General features: G+C 44.5%; 1 protein-coding gene across 10 annotated transcripts in view; it reads right to left on the minus strand.

Moving 5' to 3' along the window:
• The window catches only part of plxna4 (plexin A4), an 811,940-nt gene that overhangs the window by 787,411 nt on the left and 5,851 nt on the right, over nucleotides 1-18,678 (minus strand). For 3 of the 10 annotated variants that reach the window (XR_011882949.1, XM_072241492.1, XM_072241491.1), the window contains exons 1-2: nucleotides 17,475-18,067; nucleotides 15,062-16,351 (exon numbers count right to left, since the gene is read on the minus strand). Coding sequence is in view for 9 of the 10 variants with exons in the window: in XM_072241492.1 (XP_072097593.1) it covers nucleotides 15,062-16,228 (1,167 nt within the window). In the remaining variant the exon portion in view is untranslated. Of the gene's footprint in view, nucleotides 1-15,061; nucleotides 16,352-16,798; nucleotides 16,905-17,474; nucleotides 18,069-18,678 lie in introns of those variants that run through there. The other 7 variants (XM_072241483.1, XM_072241489.1, XM_072241490.1 and 4 more) reach the window with 3 other exon arrangements.

Consider the following 18,678-nt stretch of genomic DNA (forward strand, 5'->3'; position numbering starts at 1 on the left):
CAAAAACGTCTTGTTAATGAGAAAGGTCAGAGCAGAATGGCCAGACTGTTTCAAACTGACAGGAAGGCAACAGTAACCCAACTAACCTTGCAGCAGTGGTGCACAGAAGACCATCTCTGAATGCACAACACGTTGAACGCTGAAGTGGATGGGCTACAGCAGCAGAAGACCATGAACATACACTCAGTGGCCACTTTATTATGTACAGGAGGTACAGGTGGCCGCTGAATGTACTGGCATGTATTAGGGTGGAAAATCTTTAGGGTCATACAGGATCTTTCCCTGAATGCCAAGGGAAACAAGCACTAAGATTACGGTAAATCAGGCAGAAACGCTGCTGGCCTGCTGAGTTCCTCCAGCATTCTGTGTGCGTTACAGGGAAATGTTCTTCTTTGTTTGAGGTAGCACATTTGGAAGGGCAACTTCTCTTAGTACATAAAGAGTAAATGCCAGAACCTCACCTACAGACTGACTTCAGAGTATACTAATCCACAATTCCCTGGTGGATAGCGTTGTCGAAAAGCTATTTGTTATGCTTACTAGGACAGGGCATTTCGCAGAAGCGTCAGAAGATCATGTTGCATACAACTGCAACATTCATTAAACTACACTTGGAGTATAGTGTACCTTCCTGGATGGCACACTACAGGAAGGATGAGGCACCAGTGGAGAGAAAGTAGATGAGACTCTCCATGAAGTTGCATTAAATGAAGGGGTGACGTTATCAAGGAGATAATGGATAGTTTCAGTGTAAAGGGCTGAAGAGTGACCTTAGAGGTTTACAAAATTAAGAGGTGCAGAATTGAAATTTCAAAGTAAATTTATTATCAAATTGCATATATGTCATATATACAACCCTGAGATTCGTTTTCTTACAGGCATACTCAAGAAACACAATAGAATCAATGAAAGACTGCACCCAACAGCACAGACGGACAACCACTGCACAAAAGGGAACACGCTGTGCAAATACCGAAGTAAAACTAATAATAGATAAATAAGCAATAAATATCAAGAACATGAGATGAAGAGTCCTTGAAAGTATGTCTGTGAGTACCGGAACAGTTCAGTGGTGGGGCAAGTGAAGTTGAATGAAGTTATCCCTGTTAGTTCAAGAGCCAGATGGTTGAGGGGTAATAACTCAAACTGCTGAAGTGAGAAGTTAAAGATATCAGTGAACACACCAGCCAGCTGATCGACACAGGATTTTAGTACTCGGCCGGGTACTCCATCTGGGCCAGAAGCTGTCCGTATGTTCACCGTCCTGAAGGATACTCTCACATCAGACTGAAATCACAATGTCACTGGGGGCTGTGGAAGTCCGTGAAAGTTCCTTCATGTTTTGACGGTCAAAGTGAGTATAGAAGGTATTGAGCATATCTGAGAGTGATGCCTTGTTGTTACCCATGTCATTTGGTTTCACTTTGCAAGAAGTCATAGCATTCAAGCCCTGCCACAACAGTCAAGCATCCGCCAGTGATTCAGATTTGGTCCAGAATTGCCACTTCGCCCATGAGATGGCTTTCTGGGACCATACCTGGACCTCTTGAATCTTACTTGGTTGCCAGAACAGAATGCCACTCATCTGGCTCTCAGCAGATTGCGGATCTCATGGTTCATCCAAGGCTTCTGAGTGGGGAAGACTCTGAATGCTTTTGTGGGGACACACTCGTCTACAACTGTTTTATAAGTGTTACAACTATGGTGTCTTTCTTCAGATCTACAGAGGAGTCCTTGAACGTGGCCCAGTCTACCAACCTGAAGCAATCCATAGCCACTCCTCTGCCTCCCATGACCACCTCTTTGTCGTCCTAATCTCTGGAGCTTTGCTCTTTAGCCTCTGCCTGTATGCAGGTAGGACAAGGGTAGCCAAGTGATCAGATCTCCCGAAATGCAGTCTGAGCATGGAATGGTAGGCATTCCTTATCATAGTATAGCAGTGGTCAAGTGTGTTGGGACCCCTGGTGCTGCAGTTTATATGCTGATGATAATTGAGCAGAGATTTCTTCAAATAAACCTGATTAAAGTCTCCGACTATGATTCGAAGTGCGTAGGGCTAGACTGTTTCTTGCTTGGTGATGGCAGCATTCAATATCTCAAGTGTCTCATTAGTGTTAGCTATTGGTGGTATGTAAATTGCAGTCAGGATCACAGAACACTCTCTTGTTAAGTACAATGGTCACCACCATGTTCGAGCACACAGGGTTTATCATGAAACATACTGTGCACCCCCATCTTTTCACCGCCTTATCCAAATCAGCAGTTCAGTCCATCCTGTGTATCAAGAACACTTCTTGTCTTACCAATGCATCCAGTATGTTTGGAATGAGCCATGTCTCCGTGAAACACAAAACACAACAATTTCTCTTTTTCCTTTGATGCAACAACCTTGCCCTTAGATCCTCAATCTTGTTCTCCAGCGACTGTAGATTTGCTAACAAGACACTGTGTAAAGGGAGTTTCATTCCTCTGTGTCTCAGTCAATTTAGAGTCCGCCCCTCCTCCCTCTCTTTAGGTCAAGGTGATGTATCTTCATCCACTTAAAGGTGCTATACCTGCATGCCTGAGAGTTAAGTCCACCGAATCCTTCAGAAAATTGTGAAATTGTTAGTTCATTAAGATGATTGAAAACTACATTGTTTCATGGGAAACTACAGGCTGTAGATTGCAGTGGGGGTAACTCGGAAGAGTTATATTTAGAAGATTTGTAAGCAGCTCGCAACACATCGCTGTGGTTCACCTGCACTACCTTGCCAACCAGAGATAGGATAGAGAGTTGGAATACTTTTCCCAGGGAAAGGGACTTGAGAACAAAGTGGCATATGTTCAGGGTGAGGGGGAAGAGATCTAATTGAAATCCCAGGAGTATATTTTTCCACAATGAGGATGGTTAATGTTTGGAACAAGCTGTTAGAGATGGAAAACACTATTATAATGCTTAATTTGGGTAGGAACTTGGATAGGAAAGGAATAGATAGAGATGGGATTAATATGATAAGCAGATATGCAAAATGTGGATAGGCATCATGGTTGGCATGGATACAGTGGGCAATAAGATCCTATTTCATCAGATGTTGTGGGAATGAAACTGGACTCTCTCACGGTGGTGTCTGAAAAGCGGATGCTGTCTAAGTTGCATGCCATCTTGGTCAATGTCTCCCATCCACTACATAATGTACTGGGTGGGCACAGGAGTACATTCAGCCAGAGACTCATTCCACCGAGATGCAGCACAGAGCGTCATAGGAAGTCATTCCTGCCTGTGGCCATCAAACTTTACAACTCCTCCCTTAGAGGGTCAGACACCCTGAGCCAATAGGCTGGTCCTGGACTTATTTCATAATTTACATATTACTATTTATGGTTTTATTACTATTTATTATTTATGGTGCAACTGTAACAAAAACCAATTTCCCCCGGGATCAATACTACTATTCAGCAGGTGTGATATGATTTGTTTGCCGCCCCCCCCCCCCCAATACCAAGCTACCTCTGTTGCTAATACAAAATGCAATACCATTCGATATCCAGAAGGCACAATTGTTTCAACTACGCACAGAACTGCACCAGTACTTTATCCTGGTTGTGACTTTCCCTGCCCGAGTATCATTAGCCTGTATGTTTCCCAACCTCAGAATAGAATGTACAATCGCACAATGCATTTCCGGAAGACAACGGAACTGATGGAGCCCTATCACACTTCACGTTTGTCCAGAAAGTCATACTTTGTAAAAGTTATATTGGTTGAGATGGATATTTGCAAGGACACTGGAGAAAAAAAAACTTTGCAATGTAGAGCCAAAAGATTTATGACTTGAAGAGTTGAGATGGGGATTTATAGGTGTCATCTTTGATTAGGTGCTAAACTGGCAGCACTCCCTGACTGCTGCACAAGCAAAGCTGTCTTGGATTGCTCGAGTGGCAAAAGTCCCAAAACTAAAGCAAAGTAGGTTATAAATAGATTATTGACTCATACTGTAATTTAAAACCTTGTGTGTTTAGTACAACAGCCTTCTGTTTTAACTTACACTACTAATCAATACACTATTACTCTCAGTTTCAGAGTGTGTGAGACATCACAATGGAAAACATAAGTCTCCTCCAGGAATTTCTCCTATTCTTTTGTTGACCAGCTAACAAGAGCAAAAGTGTCTTTCAGTATTTTAAACTTTGTACTGTTTGTTGGAAATTAATTATCCTTGAATTGTTCTCTCTTTGACTGAGCAGATAGAGTTCAATTCCCACTCCAAGGATTTAAGCGTGAAATAATCAAGTACTGTCCTGTCCTGTCAGATGTTTGATCATTTGAGCAATTGATAGCTCAGGGCCTGTACTCGCTAGAGTTCAGAAGAATGAGGGGAGATCTCATGGAAACCTACTGAATATTGAAAGACCTAGATAGAGTGGATGTGTAGAGGATGTTTCTTAAAGTGGGAGTGTCTAGGAGCAGAGGGGATAGCCTCAGAATAGAGGGATGTCCATTTAGAACGGAGATGAGGAGGAATTTCTTTAGCCAGAGGGTGGTGAATCAGTGGAATTCATTGCCACAGCTGGCTGTGGTGGCCAGATCATTAGGTATATTTAAAACAGAGGTCGGTAGGTTCTTGATTGGTCAGGGCATCGAAGGTTATGAGGAAAAGGCAGGAGAACGGGGTTGAGGGGGATAATAAATCAGCCTTGATAGAGGGTGGAGTAGACTCAATGGGCCAAATGACTTATTTCTGCCCTTGTGTTTAATGATCTTATGTGTCATATTTTGAGAGAAGAATTAAATCGGGACCTTGGCAGATCACAGTGTAATAAACTTCAAACAGCACTATTTCAGAGGAGTCGCCATATCCCCCAATCCAAATCACCAACTAAATTATCTGCCCATTATTCTTGCTTTTCCTGGGATTTTCTGTGCACAAGTTGACTGCCACATTTCCTACATTATGCAGAGCCCACACTCAAAAAAGCACTTAAAACATAGATCACTACAGCACAATACAGACCCTTCGGCCAAGAATATTGTGTCGATCTTTTAACCTACTCTGAGAGCAATCTCTCTTCCCTCTACTTTTCTATTATCCATGAATCTACCTAAGAGTTCCTCAAATTCCAGTAACACATTTGCTTCTACCACCACTGCTGGTAGCTTGTTCCATGCACCTACCATTCTATGTGTAAAAAACCTACCTCTGAATTCCCCCTATACTTTCCTCCAATCACTTTAAAATTATGCTCCTGGTATGAGCCATTTCCACTTGGGGAAAGAAACTGTCTGGCAGTCCATTCCCTCAACGCCGCTTATCATCTTGTACACCTCTATCAAGTCGCCTCTCATACCCCTTTACTCCAAGAAGAAAACCCCAGCTCACTCAACCTCTCTTCATATTTCATGGGTTCGAAAGTGCTCACCATTTTCTGAAGTGGTACCAAGCTCGTTGTTAACGGAACCTCGATGGCTCCCTCAAGCCTGGTGGTACGCATTGTCAAGCTTTTATGTCACTTGCCCAAAGGAAGGGGGGGGCGGGTGAGAGAAGACAGAATGAGGGGGCAGAGGGGTTTTTGATTAGGCCATCTTTGATCTTTGCTAGTGGTCAAGCTCCCACCCCCACCCTTTGCTCCATCCCTTCAGAAGCACTACTTTGCATAAGTTGCTTTATGACTTTAATACCTTTTTTAAACCAATCCACTCGCTACCTCTACCATTACCTTCTTGATAAGGTTAATTCTCCACCTTCCTTTATAAAATTTATCATTTAATCACAAATATCCTTTCCGCAGATCAGTAATGGTATACTTGGCCTTCTCTGGAGTAGATAAACTCAGTGGCCATTTTATTAGGAACCTCTTGTACCAAAGAAAGTGGCGACTGAGTGTGTGTTTGTGGTCTTCTGCTGCTGTAGCCCATCCACTTCAAGGTTCGACATGCTGTGTATTCAGAGATGCTCTTCTGCACACCACTGTTGTAACACACGGTTACTGTCACCTTCCTGTCAGCTTGAACCAGTCTGGCCATTCTCTTCTGATCTCTCTCATTAACAAGGTGTATTGGCCCACAGAACTGCCACTCACTGGATTTTTTTTGTTTTTTTTCCCCCACACCATTCTCTGTAAACTCTGGAGACTGTTGTGCATGGAAATCCCAGGAAATCAGCAGTTTCTGAGATACTCAACCCACTCTGTCTAGCAGCAACGATCATTCCACAGTCAAAGTCACTTAGATTGCACTTTTTCCTCATTCTGATGTTTGGTCTGAACGACAAATGAACCTCGACCATGTCTGCATGTTTTTACGCATTGAGTTGCCGCCACATGATTGGCTGATTAGATATTTGCATTAATGAGCAGTTGTACATTGTACCTAATAAATCCTGTATTGATGCAGGATTGAGCACTGATTGATGACATTGAAATTTGCAACTACTACAAAGTGATCCATCCAGCAACCCCACTGAAAGTCCTCATGACCTCGCGACCATAATACAAGGCATCGACGTAGAACAGAACTAAGCTTTGCTCCTCATTATAGAGAAGTGGGGCACCACGGTATCACAGCAGTTAGTGTGACGCTATTACAGTTTGGGGTGTTCTGAAGCTTGGAGTTCAAATTTGGCGCCATCTGAAAGGAGTTTGTACATACTCCCTGTGAATCATGTGAGTTTCCTCCATGTGCTCTGGTTTCCTCCCACAGTCCAAAGACATACTGATCAGTAGGTTAATTAGTCATTGTAAATTGTCCCGTGATTACGTTAGCGCTAAATCGGTTGGTTGCTGGACGGCACGACTCGATGGGCCAGATTGGCCTTGTCCTACATTGTCTCTCTACATAAATAGTTTTTTCTCTCAATAGGGAAACTGGGTTCACTGTAGACCTTAACAGACCCCAGTGCACTTATCAAATTAGGTGTGCCTCATCACCCAGGTGAAATGCACTACCCAACACCTGCTTCCACGGTGAGTTTTATTTAAGATTGCACGGCCACTCTTCAGACTGCTGTGAAAGTGCATGGGGTCAGCACTGAAACTGGTGAAGGGCACTACAGGGCCAGCAACTACTGCTCATCAAACAAATTGCAAAAAGAAATTACATTTATAAATCATTTTTAAATGTGGGGAATGTCCCAAGAAGAAAAGGAAAAGTAGTGTGTTGATAAAAAGGTGTGGTGGGTAAATCGCTAATGAAATCAAAGAGGGGGCAAACAGCTGTCTTTTCAATCCAAGAGTAATCACTAGTTCCCTGGCAAATCAAGAGAGGAATGAAAGGGTGGACAATGCAAACTCAATCTTCCCAAGCACACCAAAAATAACTGGCTGAGGCAAGATTGGTTGGTACACTGATCCCATGATGCAAGAGAGACAGCAGATGCTGAAAATTCTGGAGGAACTCAGCAGGTCAGGCAGCATCTATAGAGGAAAATTAACAATCACCATTTCAGGCTGAGACCATTCATTACGATGAGATGAAGAACATCCACAGTCCAGGCCTCCACTCATCACTGGATGATGGGTGACGAAGTCCGGTTGGTGTGCCACAGGACTGGATGTCTGTGCAAGCAGGAGACACAAGTGTTGGTCAATCGGTGCACCCGAAGTTCAAGCCTAGAGTTTGAGTCCCATTGTCAGCTTGGCCGGAGCTCAATATCAAAGATCGGAGCCCAGAGGTCGATCGGATGTCTGGAAGTTGGAGCCCAACAGCCGAAGCCTGGAGACTGGAGGCTGGAGTCCTGTCGCGGAGTTGGAGGGCTGTCCATGTGTGTGGATGGGTGGGTGCAAGGGAGGAAAGAGGCTTGTTTTGCTGTAGTTTTGTTGCTTGTTGTGTTCTGCGTTCTTCCACCGAGCAGTGTGAGCATGCTTGATGATGCTGGGACGTGTGGTTTCACTTGCAGTCCGACCGCAGCATATCCCTAGGTTTTATTGGTTGTAACTTAAACAAGGCATTTCCCTGTATATTTCATGTACATGTAATCAATAAATCTGAATCAGGACAGATCTCGGCCCAAAATGTCATCTGTTCATTTTTCTCCGTAGATGCTGCCTGATGTGTTGAGTTACTCCAGCATTTTGTGTGTGTGTGTGTGTGTGTGTGTGTGTGTGTGTTTACACTGATTCCCTGTGAACCCAGACCTAACAGTTACAGATCTAACATCCTGTGTCCACACACCAGTCCTCACTGAGGGATCAACAGTGAAATTGCTCACGCTTTCCAAGTTCCTGGGTGTCAACATCTCTGATGATCTACCCTGGGCCCAAAATATCAATCCAGTTATAAAAGGGGCACGAAAGCAACTATATTTCATTAGGAGTTAGAGGAGATTTGGTATGTCACAGAAGATGCTCACAAATTTCTACAACGTACCATGAAAAGCATTGTAACTGACTTCATCACCATCTGGTATGTGGGGGTGCACAAGATCGAAATAATCAGCAGAAAGCTGGCAAACTCAATCAACACCATCATGAGCACTTGCCTTACCAGCATCCAGGACATCTTCAAGCAGCAATGTCTCAAAAAGGTGGCATCCATCGTGAAGGACCCCCAACACCCAAGGCATGCCCTCTTCTCCCTCATCAGGGAGGAGGTGAAAGAGCCTGAAGGCACACACTCAATGATTCAGGAATAGCATCTCCCCCTCTGCCATCCGATTTCTGAATGGACATTGAACCCATGAACACTACCTCACTATTTTCCTTCCTCTTTTTGCAGTACCTATTTAATTTAACTTGTATATACACATATATAAAATCTTTCTTACTGTAATTTAGTTATTATGTGTTGTAATGTACTCCTGCTAGTAAACACATTTCATGACATATGCCAGTGATGTTAAACCTGATTCCGATTCCTGCATCTATGTTATATCTACTCCAAGCAAGAACAATATCCCAGTCCTGATCTGCACAAAGGATATTTAACATGAAATGATAAATTTTGTAAAGGAACAAGGAGAAGAATCCCTCTGAAGAGAGTAGTAACAGAGGTAGCAAGTGCTTTTAAGTTTATATGAAATCATCAGGGAATGAGGCAGAGTCAACAAGGTCTTATGAAACAAAAAAATCATATTTGACATTTTTATTATTTTATTCAGTGTGGAACAGGCCCTTCCGGCCCAACGAGCTGAACCACCCAACAACCTACTTATTTAACCCTAGCCCAATTACAGGACAATTTACAATGACCAATTAAACTACCAACTGGTACGTCTTTGGACTGTGGGAGGAAACCAGAGCACCCAGAGGAAACCGACACGATCACGGGGAGAGCATACAAATTCCTTACAGACAGCGCCAGAATTGAACTTTGAACTGACACGCCAAGCTGTGATAGCGTTGTGCTTACCACTATACTACCATGGTTCTCCAAATTTACTGGAATTCTTTGAGCATGTAAATAAACAGGATGAATATGGAGTAACCAACAGATAGAGGATATGTAGGATTTCAGAATATTCAATAAGGTACAAATAAGGTACCCATATAAAAGAACTACTGCACAAGATTAGAACATATGCGGTTGGGAGCAATATATTGTGCAGTAATGGACAGAGGATTATTGGGTCAATTCAGCTTGGCAATCAGTAACTAGCAGGCTTCTACATGTATCAGTGTGGGAATTCCAACCATTCATAATCTATATTATTGACTTGGGTGAAGCATATTATAGCCAAATTTGCTAATGATACAAAGTTATGACAAGGATAAAAAAGAGCTTGAAAGGAGATATCAATGGGTTCACTCGATGTGTAAGAATTTGGCAGATGGAGTATACTGCAAAGGATTAGAAGGAGATGAAGAGGGTTGTCAACTCAGTCTGCTCCATCATGGGCATTAGCCTCCTCAGCACTGAGGACATCTTCAAAAGGCATTGCTTCTTAAAAGCAGCATGTAAAAGTTAGGACCCCCATCACCCAGGACATGCTCCTTACTAAAACCATCAGGGAGGAGGTACATACACACACACACACAGTACTAAAGCTGAACATGGAACTTTGACAAAGATATCAAGATCACTGAAATAAAATAACAGGTTTGAGAGAACATATAGGACTCTGGAAAAAAAGGTAACTGACAAGGCAATTAAGTGCAAAGTTGGGGAGGTAGAGGGAAAGAACATGAGGAAGATGAGAGAGGTAACAACATTTCCATAAACAGCCTGCACAGCTAAAAGTTTGGGAGTACAGGTAGTCTATGATATAGTCCAAGAAAGCCAACCATCTGTGATCGCAGTAGGATAGAAGTTGCCCGGAGAAACAACGCCAAATGATGGGCAACATCACCCAGACAACCAAGCACCAAAAAATGGAGACAAGGTAATCAATCCCCGTGACTGCATAGACCTCCTCCCACAGTCCAAAGACATATCAGTTGGTAGGTTAATTGGTCATTGTAAATTGTTCCGTCATTAGGCCAGGAATAAATCAGGGGATTTTGGGTGGCGTGGCTCAAAGGACCGGGAGTCTCGTCTACGCAATAAAACAATCAATAAATAAATGAATAGATCAGATAGGCAGGTGTGAAGGACTCAAGAGCTCACGAATGGTCTGGCCATCAGTGCGCACATTTTGCAAAGACATTGAGATATTGTGGTTACAAGATTAAACAGTAAAATTGCAGTGGACTGAAAATTATCATCAAATCAAATGAGGTAGCTGAGCTAGCTGGCTCAGCAGCAGACCCAATCGAAAACAATACATTTCCTGATCTGGTGACATGATTCTGTGGCACATGGTTCATTTACACGCTTGAACCATCAGAACACTCCATTTTAATATGCACGCAGTGCTGTGCATAATTCATAAGCCCTAAAGTCACAAATAAATCACCAGCCTTACAAGTAAGGTTTAAAAAAATTTGAAAACTCTTATATACCCCACTCAAATTAATTTTATCATATTTGAAATAAGGTTCTAATTTCTTTGCTGATACAACAAAAATGAGTCCAGAAATGCCAAGTGGCTATTAAAAGATAATGCAGAATTTTGTCACTGCAAAAATTAATTCATGTAGCAATGCAAATGAACTACCCATCAAATGAGGACTATCACCACACATTCTTCAAAACCGGCTAAGCACAAAGTCTGAAACTGTACATTTAATCTCTGTTGCAAAGTGTGTGCTCAATTTGAAATGTACTAGACGAAACAAAGTCAAAAGATATGTCCTGGGAGAGTGAAGTGAGGCTCATGCAGACCATAAACCATTTGGGCCAAATGGGTTTGGATATAAAAATTAGAACAAGTCACATTAAAGACAAGAGGTATCACAATTTAAATGAAGTATTTAATTTATGGCCCATCTCTGAACTGAGACTGTTAGACCTGTGAACACCCTGCTGTCACCCAGCACAAGTGTCTGAATGCCCTGCCATCCCCTACTCCCCAACTCTCATCTTGCACTTGTCACTTTTAACCTCTTATTGCTGCTGTTTCACGTATTGATACTACTGCTGATGCCAGTGACGTTATACTGCCTTACCTAGACATGCACCTCACACTTTATGTGAACCCGTCAGTCTTCAGGCTATGTCTCTCTGGAACTTGTGCTAACATTAGTATTGTGATAATACCAGGGCAGCATGGTGGCGTAGTGGTTAACACAATGCCTTACAGTACTAGCAACCCGGGTTCAATTCCCACCGCTGCCTGTAAGGAGTTTATACGTTCTCTCCGTGACCGTGTGGGTTTCCTCCCACAATACAAAGACCTACTGGTTGGTAGGGTAATCAGTCATTGTAAAATCGAGGCCAGAGGACTGCAACTAGTGGGGCACTGTCTACGCCACCCCGAGCTACCTGCCAGCCTAGTCATCATATGGGAGCACAAGCATGGGAGGCTGAACCCTGGGCACCCTCCCAAGACTATGGTCAACACACTCCTAGAAGACAGCGGCGCAGCTAATGTGGATGAACCGAACACACTGATGAGGGAGAGGGAGAAATGCAGAGTCCATCATCGTGCCCGACACCGGCCCCCTAGGCCTGAGTCGAGGTGGTAGTAGTAGTAACTTATCCCAGGAGTAGGCTAGGATTGAGTCAGCATATTGCTGGGCAGCGTGGCTCTGAGGGCCTACTTAGTGCTGTAGCACAATAAATAAATAAATATTTTGTGGCTCTATGTGCTGGATCGTAACTATACGTACTGTGTTTTTCACCCTGGCCCCAGAGGAACAGTGTTTTGTTTGGCTGTGTACATGTGTACGGTTGAATGACCATAAACTTGAACTTGAAAAGACATCTGAAAGACATCAGAGCTTTTCCCAGCTAACATTGCTTCCTCAAACAACAGATATAGGTTAACTGGTCATTCATACACAGTGGATGCCAGTTAATTGGGCCATCAGTTAATCAGGACAGCCACTTATTTGGGACAACACTTGCAAAACAAAATCTAATTGAGAAAATGGCTGCAATTCTCTTTATTTACTTGGGACACAATGCCACTTAATTGGGACAGGAGACTGTTGCCAAACAGTTTCCAATTACCGTTAGTCACATACACTTGTGTGGCCGTTAACCACTACACTATGCTTAGAGCAAACAGTTTTCAAATAGCATCAGTTGTGTGTGCTTGTATTCAAAAAGCAGTGATTTCAATACATCAACAAGACCTACGAAGAATTTGAAGATATTGGCAATCATCTTGAATGTGACAGTGAAAATGAAGATTTGGAGGGTTCCTTGTATGAAGCCAGTCCATCATCTGACTCAGTGTGTGCATTGGTTTTGTTCATTTACACTCAAAAGAACACAGGAGTATACACTGGATGAATTCCTCAGTCGATAACTATTAGGAACCAACACACAGTTTTATAGTACTGCAGTAGTATTGAGAATGTTCTAACTTGTTCTGCATTTCATTTAAATACATAATTTGTTACTCAGTAAAATGGTAGTTTGTCTTTTTTATACCATTTTAACTATTTTCATGAAACTTTGGCTAATTGGGCAGCGGTTTAATTGGGTCAAAATGAACTGGTCCTGATGTGTCCCAATTAACTGGAATCCACTGTGTTATGTTTGCTAGACCTTGCTCTGTGTGACACAGCTTGTTTTAAAAGGACACAGCAACGTCAACTGCACTTCAATAATCAATCCATTATACAAGATGTCTTAAGTAATTACACAATAAATGAAAGGCTTCTTTCTAGGTTGCTAATTACATTTTGTTTCAAGAAACTTAGATTTATTTCAAAGGCAGAAGCTGAGTGTATACACTCAGTGGACATATTAATAGGTACACTTGCCTGCTGATGCAGATATCTAATCAGCCAATCATATAGCAGCCACGCAATGCATAAAAGCATCCAGACATGTTCAAGAGATTCAGTTGTTGTTCAGACCAAACATCAGAATGGGGAAGAAATATGATCTAAGTGATTTGACTGCGAAATGGTTGTTGGTGCCAAATGAGGTAGTTTGAGTACCTCAGAAACTGCTGATCTCCTGGGATTTTCACACATTAATGGTGCGTGAAATATCCAGTGAGTGGCAGTTCTGTGGGTGAAAATACCTTGTTAATGAGAGACATCAGAGGAGAATGGTTCAAGCTGATAGGATGGTGATAGTAATTCAAATAACCATGCACTATAAACTGCGGTGTGTAGATGAGCACCCCGAATGTACAACATGATACTTGAAGTGGATGGGCTACAGCAGCAGAAGACAACATTGGGTTCTATTCCTGTACCTAAAGTGGCCAGTGACTGTATATCAAGTCCATATACTGTATTTTTGTGGCATAGAATGTACTTCAAACTCTGCTCTTATACAGCACCTGTCAACACCCAAGTATACCACAGAGTATTTTTACAGCACAGAAGGGTTGAAATTCCCACCATCAGCGGTGATAAATAACTAACCTGTTCTGATTCCGCAGGTGCTGGAAATCCAGAATGACACACACAGAATGCTGGAGGATCTCAGCATCTCAGGCAGCATTCCCCTTCCTTTCTTTCCAAACCAACAAAGGGTCTCACCCTGAAACATCAACTCTTTATTGCTTCAGATAGATACTGCCTGACCTGCTGAGTTGCGCCTGCATTTTGTGTCTGTTAATCTGTTCTGATGATATTGATTAAGATGCTGGCCATGGTACTGTGGATGGATCCTCTCTTGTTCTTCAAAATAAACAAAGCTGAGGAAACAGAGTTTCCCAATTTAATATCCCATTCCTCTCCTATTCCTAAGTTAGCAGCTCCAGAATGTTTCAATGGACGTCAGCCAAAACTGCACTGAGTCCATTTAAGTCTGAAGTGGGCCATAGGCACGGGTGCACAGCTATTCAGTCAAATAGAATGAAAGCAGGCCATTCAGCCCACCATGTCTATGTTGAATACCTGTCCATATCATTCCCATTTCCAGCACTTGACCCATAACCTTCAATGGCTAGGTGATTCCAGTGTACATCAAACTGGGGTCCCTGGATCCCTTGCGTAATGGTATTCGTCCATGGCATAAAAAAGGTGAGAAACCCTGATTCAGACACTTCTCAGGTGTTATCAACAACTCTGTTTCCACCACTCTCTCAAGTCCTCCTCAGATCCCTTGTAAATCTCATTCCCCTTACCCTAAAAATATGTCCCCTTGGTTCACGTTGCCTCTGGTAAGGGAGAGGTTTTGCTGTCTAACCTAGTTATAACCCTCACAGATGTTATATTGCTTCAATCACTTGGACGAACTGAGAACTAACGCAGGCTTGTTCTTGTAGAAACGTGGCTCCAGGAGGACTCTCATGACCATCAGTCTACAGGCCATGACACTCGGGGACGTGGGCTCTATTATTGTTTAAATTTCTGTAACCATATGCCTTTCTGCTGTCATACTTATAGTTCCTAAATGTGCTGTGTGTGATTATTGGTTCTGTGTTTTGCACCTTGGCCCCCGAGGGACGCTGTTCGTTTTGCTGTATTCATGAGTATGGTCGAATGACAATCAAACGAATTTGAACTTGAATTCATGACCCCTCTTAACTTCTCTGCGGGGAAAACGGACCTAGTCTGGTCTCAATCCCCGCGACTGTACACGGTTGCTAACAAAAGCCGAACGGAGAAAGGTGGACAACGCAGAGAGCGAGCTTACCGCGGACACACACTGGATGTCCTTAACCTTGAGCCAGGCGAGGTCCAACAAGCCCTCTCCCCGATAGCAGGACTGCAGCCGCTTCTTGATGTGTTCGTTGATGGTGTTGAGCACGAACATACAAAGCACGGACTCGTCGGGGGGTTGGCTGCGCTGCTTCTGGCCCTTGGAGAAGACGGCGAAAAGCACGTCGTCCTGTCCGGCAGTAATGCCCAGTGACCGAGCCAGCACAGGGCCGGCCTTGGCCAGGTGGGCGGCTTGTAGCAGTCGGTACTCCACGCCGTCCTTCACGCATCCGATGGGCATTTCCACGTACGAGTTGAAGGTGGTGTCGGCTTGGCAGAGGCGCACCAACTTGGAGGTGTAGACCCTCTGGCGGGTGGAACCCGGCCCGGCGTGGACCAACTCGGGCTGCAGCGTCAGGAAGTACACGAAAGCCGAGCTGCTGAAACCGTAGATGTAGTAGATGTCAAAGTCGGGGATGACGGTGAAGGTGTCAGACGGGATCTTGATCAGAGAGGCTACGAATTCGTCGTGGAAGACATAGGAGAACATCTCGTCGGCCTCGGGGTTGGTGGCAAGCAGGCGGCTGGAGATGGTTGGGAAGTACTCGGGTTTGCCATCCACGGCCGTGGCCACAAACAGCTTAGATCCTTGCCCCTGGCCCGCCACGATGACCCCAAACACCGAGCCGCTGTCGTTGACCCCGGAGAGATAGTGCTCCTTCTTGTGGAATGGCTCGCCCAGCTTGAAGAGGTCGTTGAGTCTCAGCACCTTGCAGATGCCCTGGTACAAGCTCCCGCAGGCGATCAGCCGCCGCTCCACCTGGTCGATGAGCAGCATCTTGTTCACGTTGTCGGTGAGGCGCAGGGGCTCGCTGCACGGCTGCACGATGCGGGGCGGGTAACAGTCCGGGTTATCCTCGTCCGGTCCCGTCTGGTGGACCACCAGGAGCTGCAGGTCGCTGGAGAGCTTGTAGATCCGGTTCACCGCTCCCAGGTACACGCTGCCCGTGCGCTCGTCCACCGCCAAGTGGTTGAACGCCCAGTTCGCGTTCTCTCCTCGGAAGGTCTTGTACTCTGGGTTAACTAACTCCCGCCGACCGGAGGTGACCATCAGCAGCAGCTGGAAGATGAAGTAACTGAGGCTGCCGCTGCTCGCTGCCATGTCTTCGACCTTTTTTTTATTTAAAATTCTGGCTGGTTGCTCCTGCTTTACGTGTTACTCCCAGCTCAAGAACGCAGTTACAATCCGCCCACCACTGGGTGTCCGGCCCTCAGCATCGTGAACCTGAACAGGGAGAGAGAGAAAGATTAAGTACCAGATTTGTCATCAGTGCCGTCGCCTGGTGAAAGGGAAGGGGTATGTTTGTGTGGGATGCAAAAACTTTGCTTGGTCCCTCCCCACGGCACTCACCTCATCCCCTTCTGGTATTCGCCCCTCTCTGATCCCTACAATGCCGGGGTCTCTCTCCACCCTGCACATCAGCCAAGTGCCCCCCCCCGCACTTTTCAATCCTCAGGTGATATAGTGACGATGAACTTCCACCCGGGGTTAACCGGCGCCCCAACCAAAGGATGAAGGGTCCAGTTTTACGCTCTTCATGGTACAGCGCACAACACAGAAGGGGAATCTACCATTGATCCGTTCCCAACTTAAAAAAATATTCAAAAATTACTGTTGCCCCGAACCAACGGTATTACTAAATAATCAGGATGTTGCGTTCAGTGCAAGTACCTCAAATAAATAAGGCAACTTCCAAAATCTGCAATGTATCTTGATCAACTGCCAGGCAGCCTTCAGGACTCCACTCTCCAATACCTACAGGTAGCGAGTTGTCTGATCCCTATTCCTGCCGCAATGCTTCGGCCGAGATGAGTACTCTTTAAGACCAGGGCTTTAGCCTCCGCCCACACCGCTCTCCCATTGGCTCTTTCGTGTCCTTCGGGACGGCCCCCAACCCCTAGCCTTGCGCTCATTGGCTACCTGCAAAGCTCATCAGGATATCCGCCCGCCTCCAACAGAACCTTTAAAAGGATTGACGGAGATGTTTGCTATTCTTCAATTATCAGTCTAGGATTTACCCATCAGTACAAAGACCCAACTGCAGCGAGGAAGGTGATGAAATACTTAATTGCAATAATTAGAACTTCAACTGAACATTAACAGGCAACTTTTAATGAATTAAGTAGATCAATATGCTCTTTATGAACTTAGAACATTTAGCGCTAACGTTATAAAAGAAAAGGGTGACAGAGGAATTAGTCTGGCTGTTCTATTCGGACCTCAACTGAATTTCATGAATAAGACAGGCAGCCTTCAATCTACTTCGCCTCTAGCAACAGTCTATACGCCGCCAGCCCCATTCCATCTCCGTTCCTCGCACAGTAAGGATGATAAAAATAGATCCTACCAAGTAACAGCACTCTGTCGTTCCCTGCAGGAGGAGGGCTCCAGTCCAGCCGAAGAAAGAAACGTGAACGGCTTCATGGGACAGTTGAAGCAAGGAAGGGTTTCGCGAATACGCTGTTATCAGGCGAAACCGTCCTGTCTTTCGTGCGGATTGTTCCAGAGGCCACGGGACCCGCGCGTCACCACATCGGGCCAACCCTCAAGGGCGGCTGCAAGGAACCAGCCAAATCCCGGCCAATGTTAGGGGTCGATTTCTCTCTCGTCAGCTACGGCACATAAACCTGGGTCAAAGTGCATGCGACCGCGGGGTTCAGCTGTTTAAGAACAAAGTTTGTCTCAATTCAAAAGTTAACGATAATTTAAAAAGGCAATGACTCTAACTTTGGAAATCTTGGCGATGGTATAGCACCACATGCTATTTAAAAAAACATGCTTAAATAGATGCGTTTAGTCCCTATGATTCTGAATAAGTGATTAGGATTTCACTGTTGTACTTTTGTTTACAACCCCGAATCAATAATTAGATCTCTCCAGTTTCGACTGGTTCTACAAGGGCGCTTGACCTTCCCAAACTTGGCCTCCGCGGACAGATTGTTCGGAGGCAGGTCGGCTCTTTGGAAAATACAACTCGGGGCTGCATTATTTTTAGTACCGCGCGTCAATTTCACAAGGAAACACGCAGTCTTGCCAAGTCTGGGACTCACGCAGACAGACAGGCTTTTGGGAAGGAACTGCATTCCCTCCCGGCCCTGGAATAATTCTAAACGATCCTCTTCAATGTCAAGTGCCAAATCTGAAAAGGGGAGAATCAGAGACTTCCGCTATCTCCCGAGTGCTAAGTTAACAATCAGTACTGATTGCATGTAACACCACACAGACCCAACTGTTGAAAACGTTTCTGTCCAGCAAAGATTTCGCTGGAAATATGGTGAGTGGGGTTGAGGTGCGGTCTCACTCGAGTCGCTAGGACTTGCACAAATCGACATCTACATTATATATAGTTCATATTAATGCACAGACCTGCGATACGCAGCCAGGGGCAAGTTAAAAAATAATCAAGTTACTCAGCTGCTAAATCAGAACTTTGCTTTCAACTGCATCAATGCGAGGACTTAACAGCGTGTGGAAAAAAAGAAAGGGAACTCGGCTCACAAGACTGGCCGCGAAAGCGTTCAATTTTCAGGAGGAAATCTTCAATTACGCAC

This window comes from Mobula birostris, chromosome 23, assembly GCF_030028105.1.
Source record: "Mobula birostris isolate sMobBir1 chromosome 23, sMobBir1.hap1, whole genome shotgun sequence".
NCBI classification, from domain to species: Eukaryota; Metazoa; Chordata; class Chondrichthyes; order Myliobatiformes; family Myliobatidae; genus Mobula; species Mobula birostris.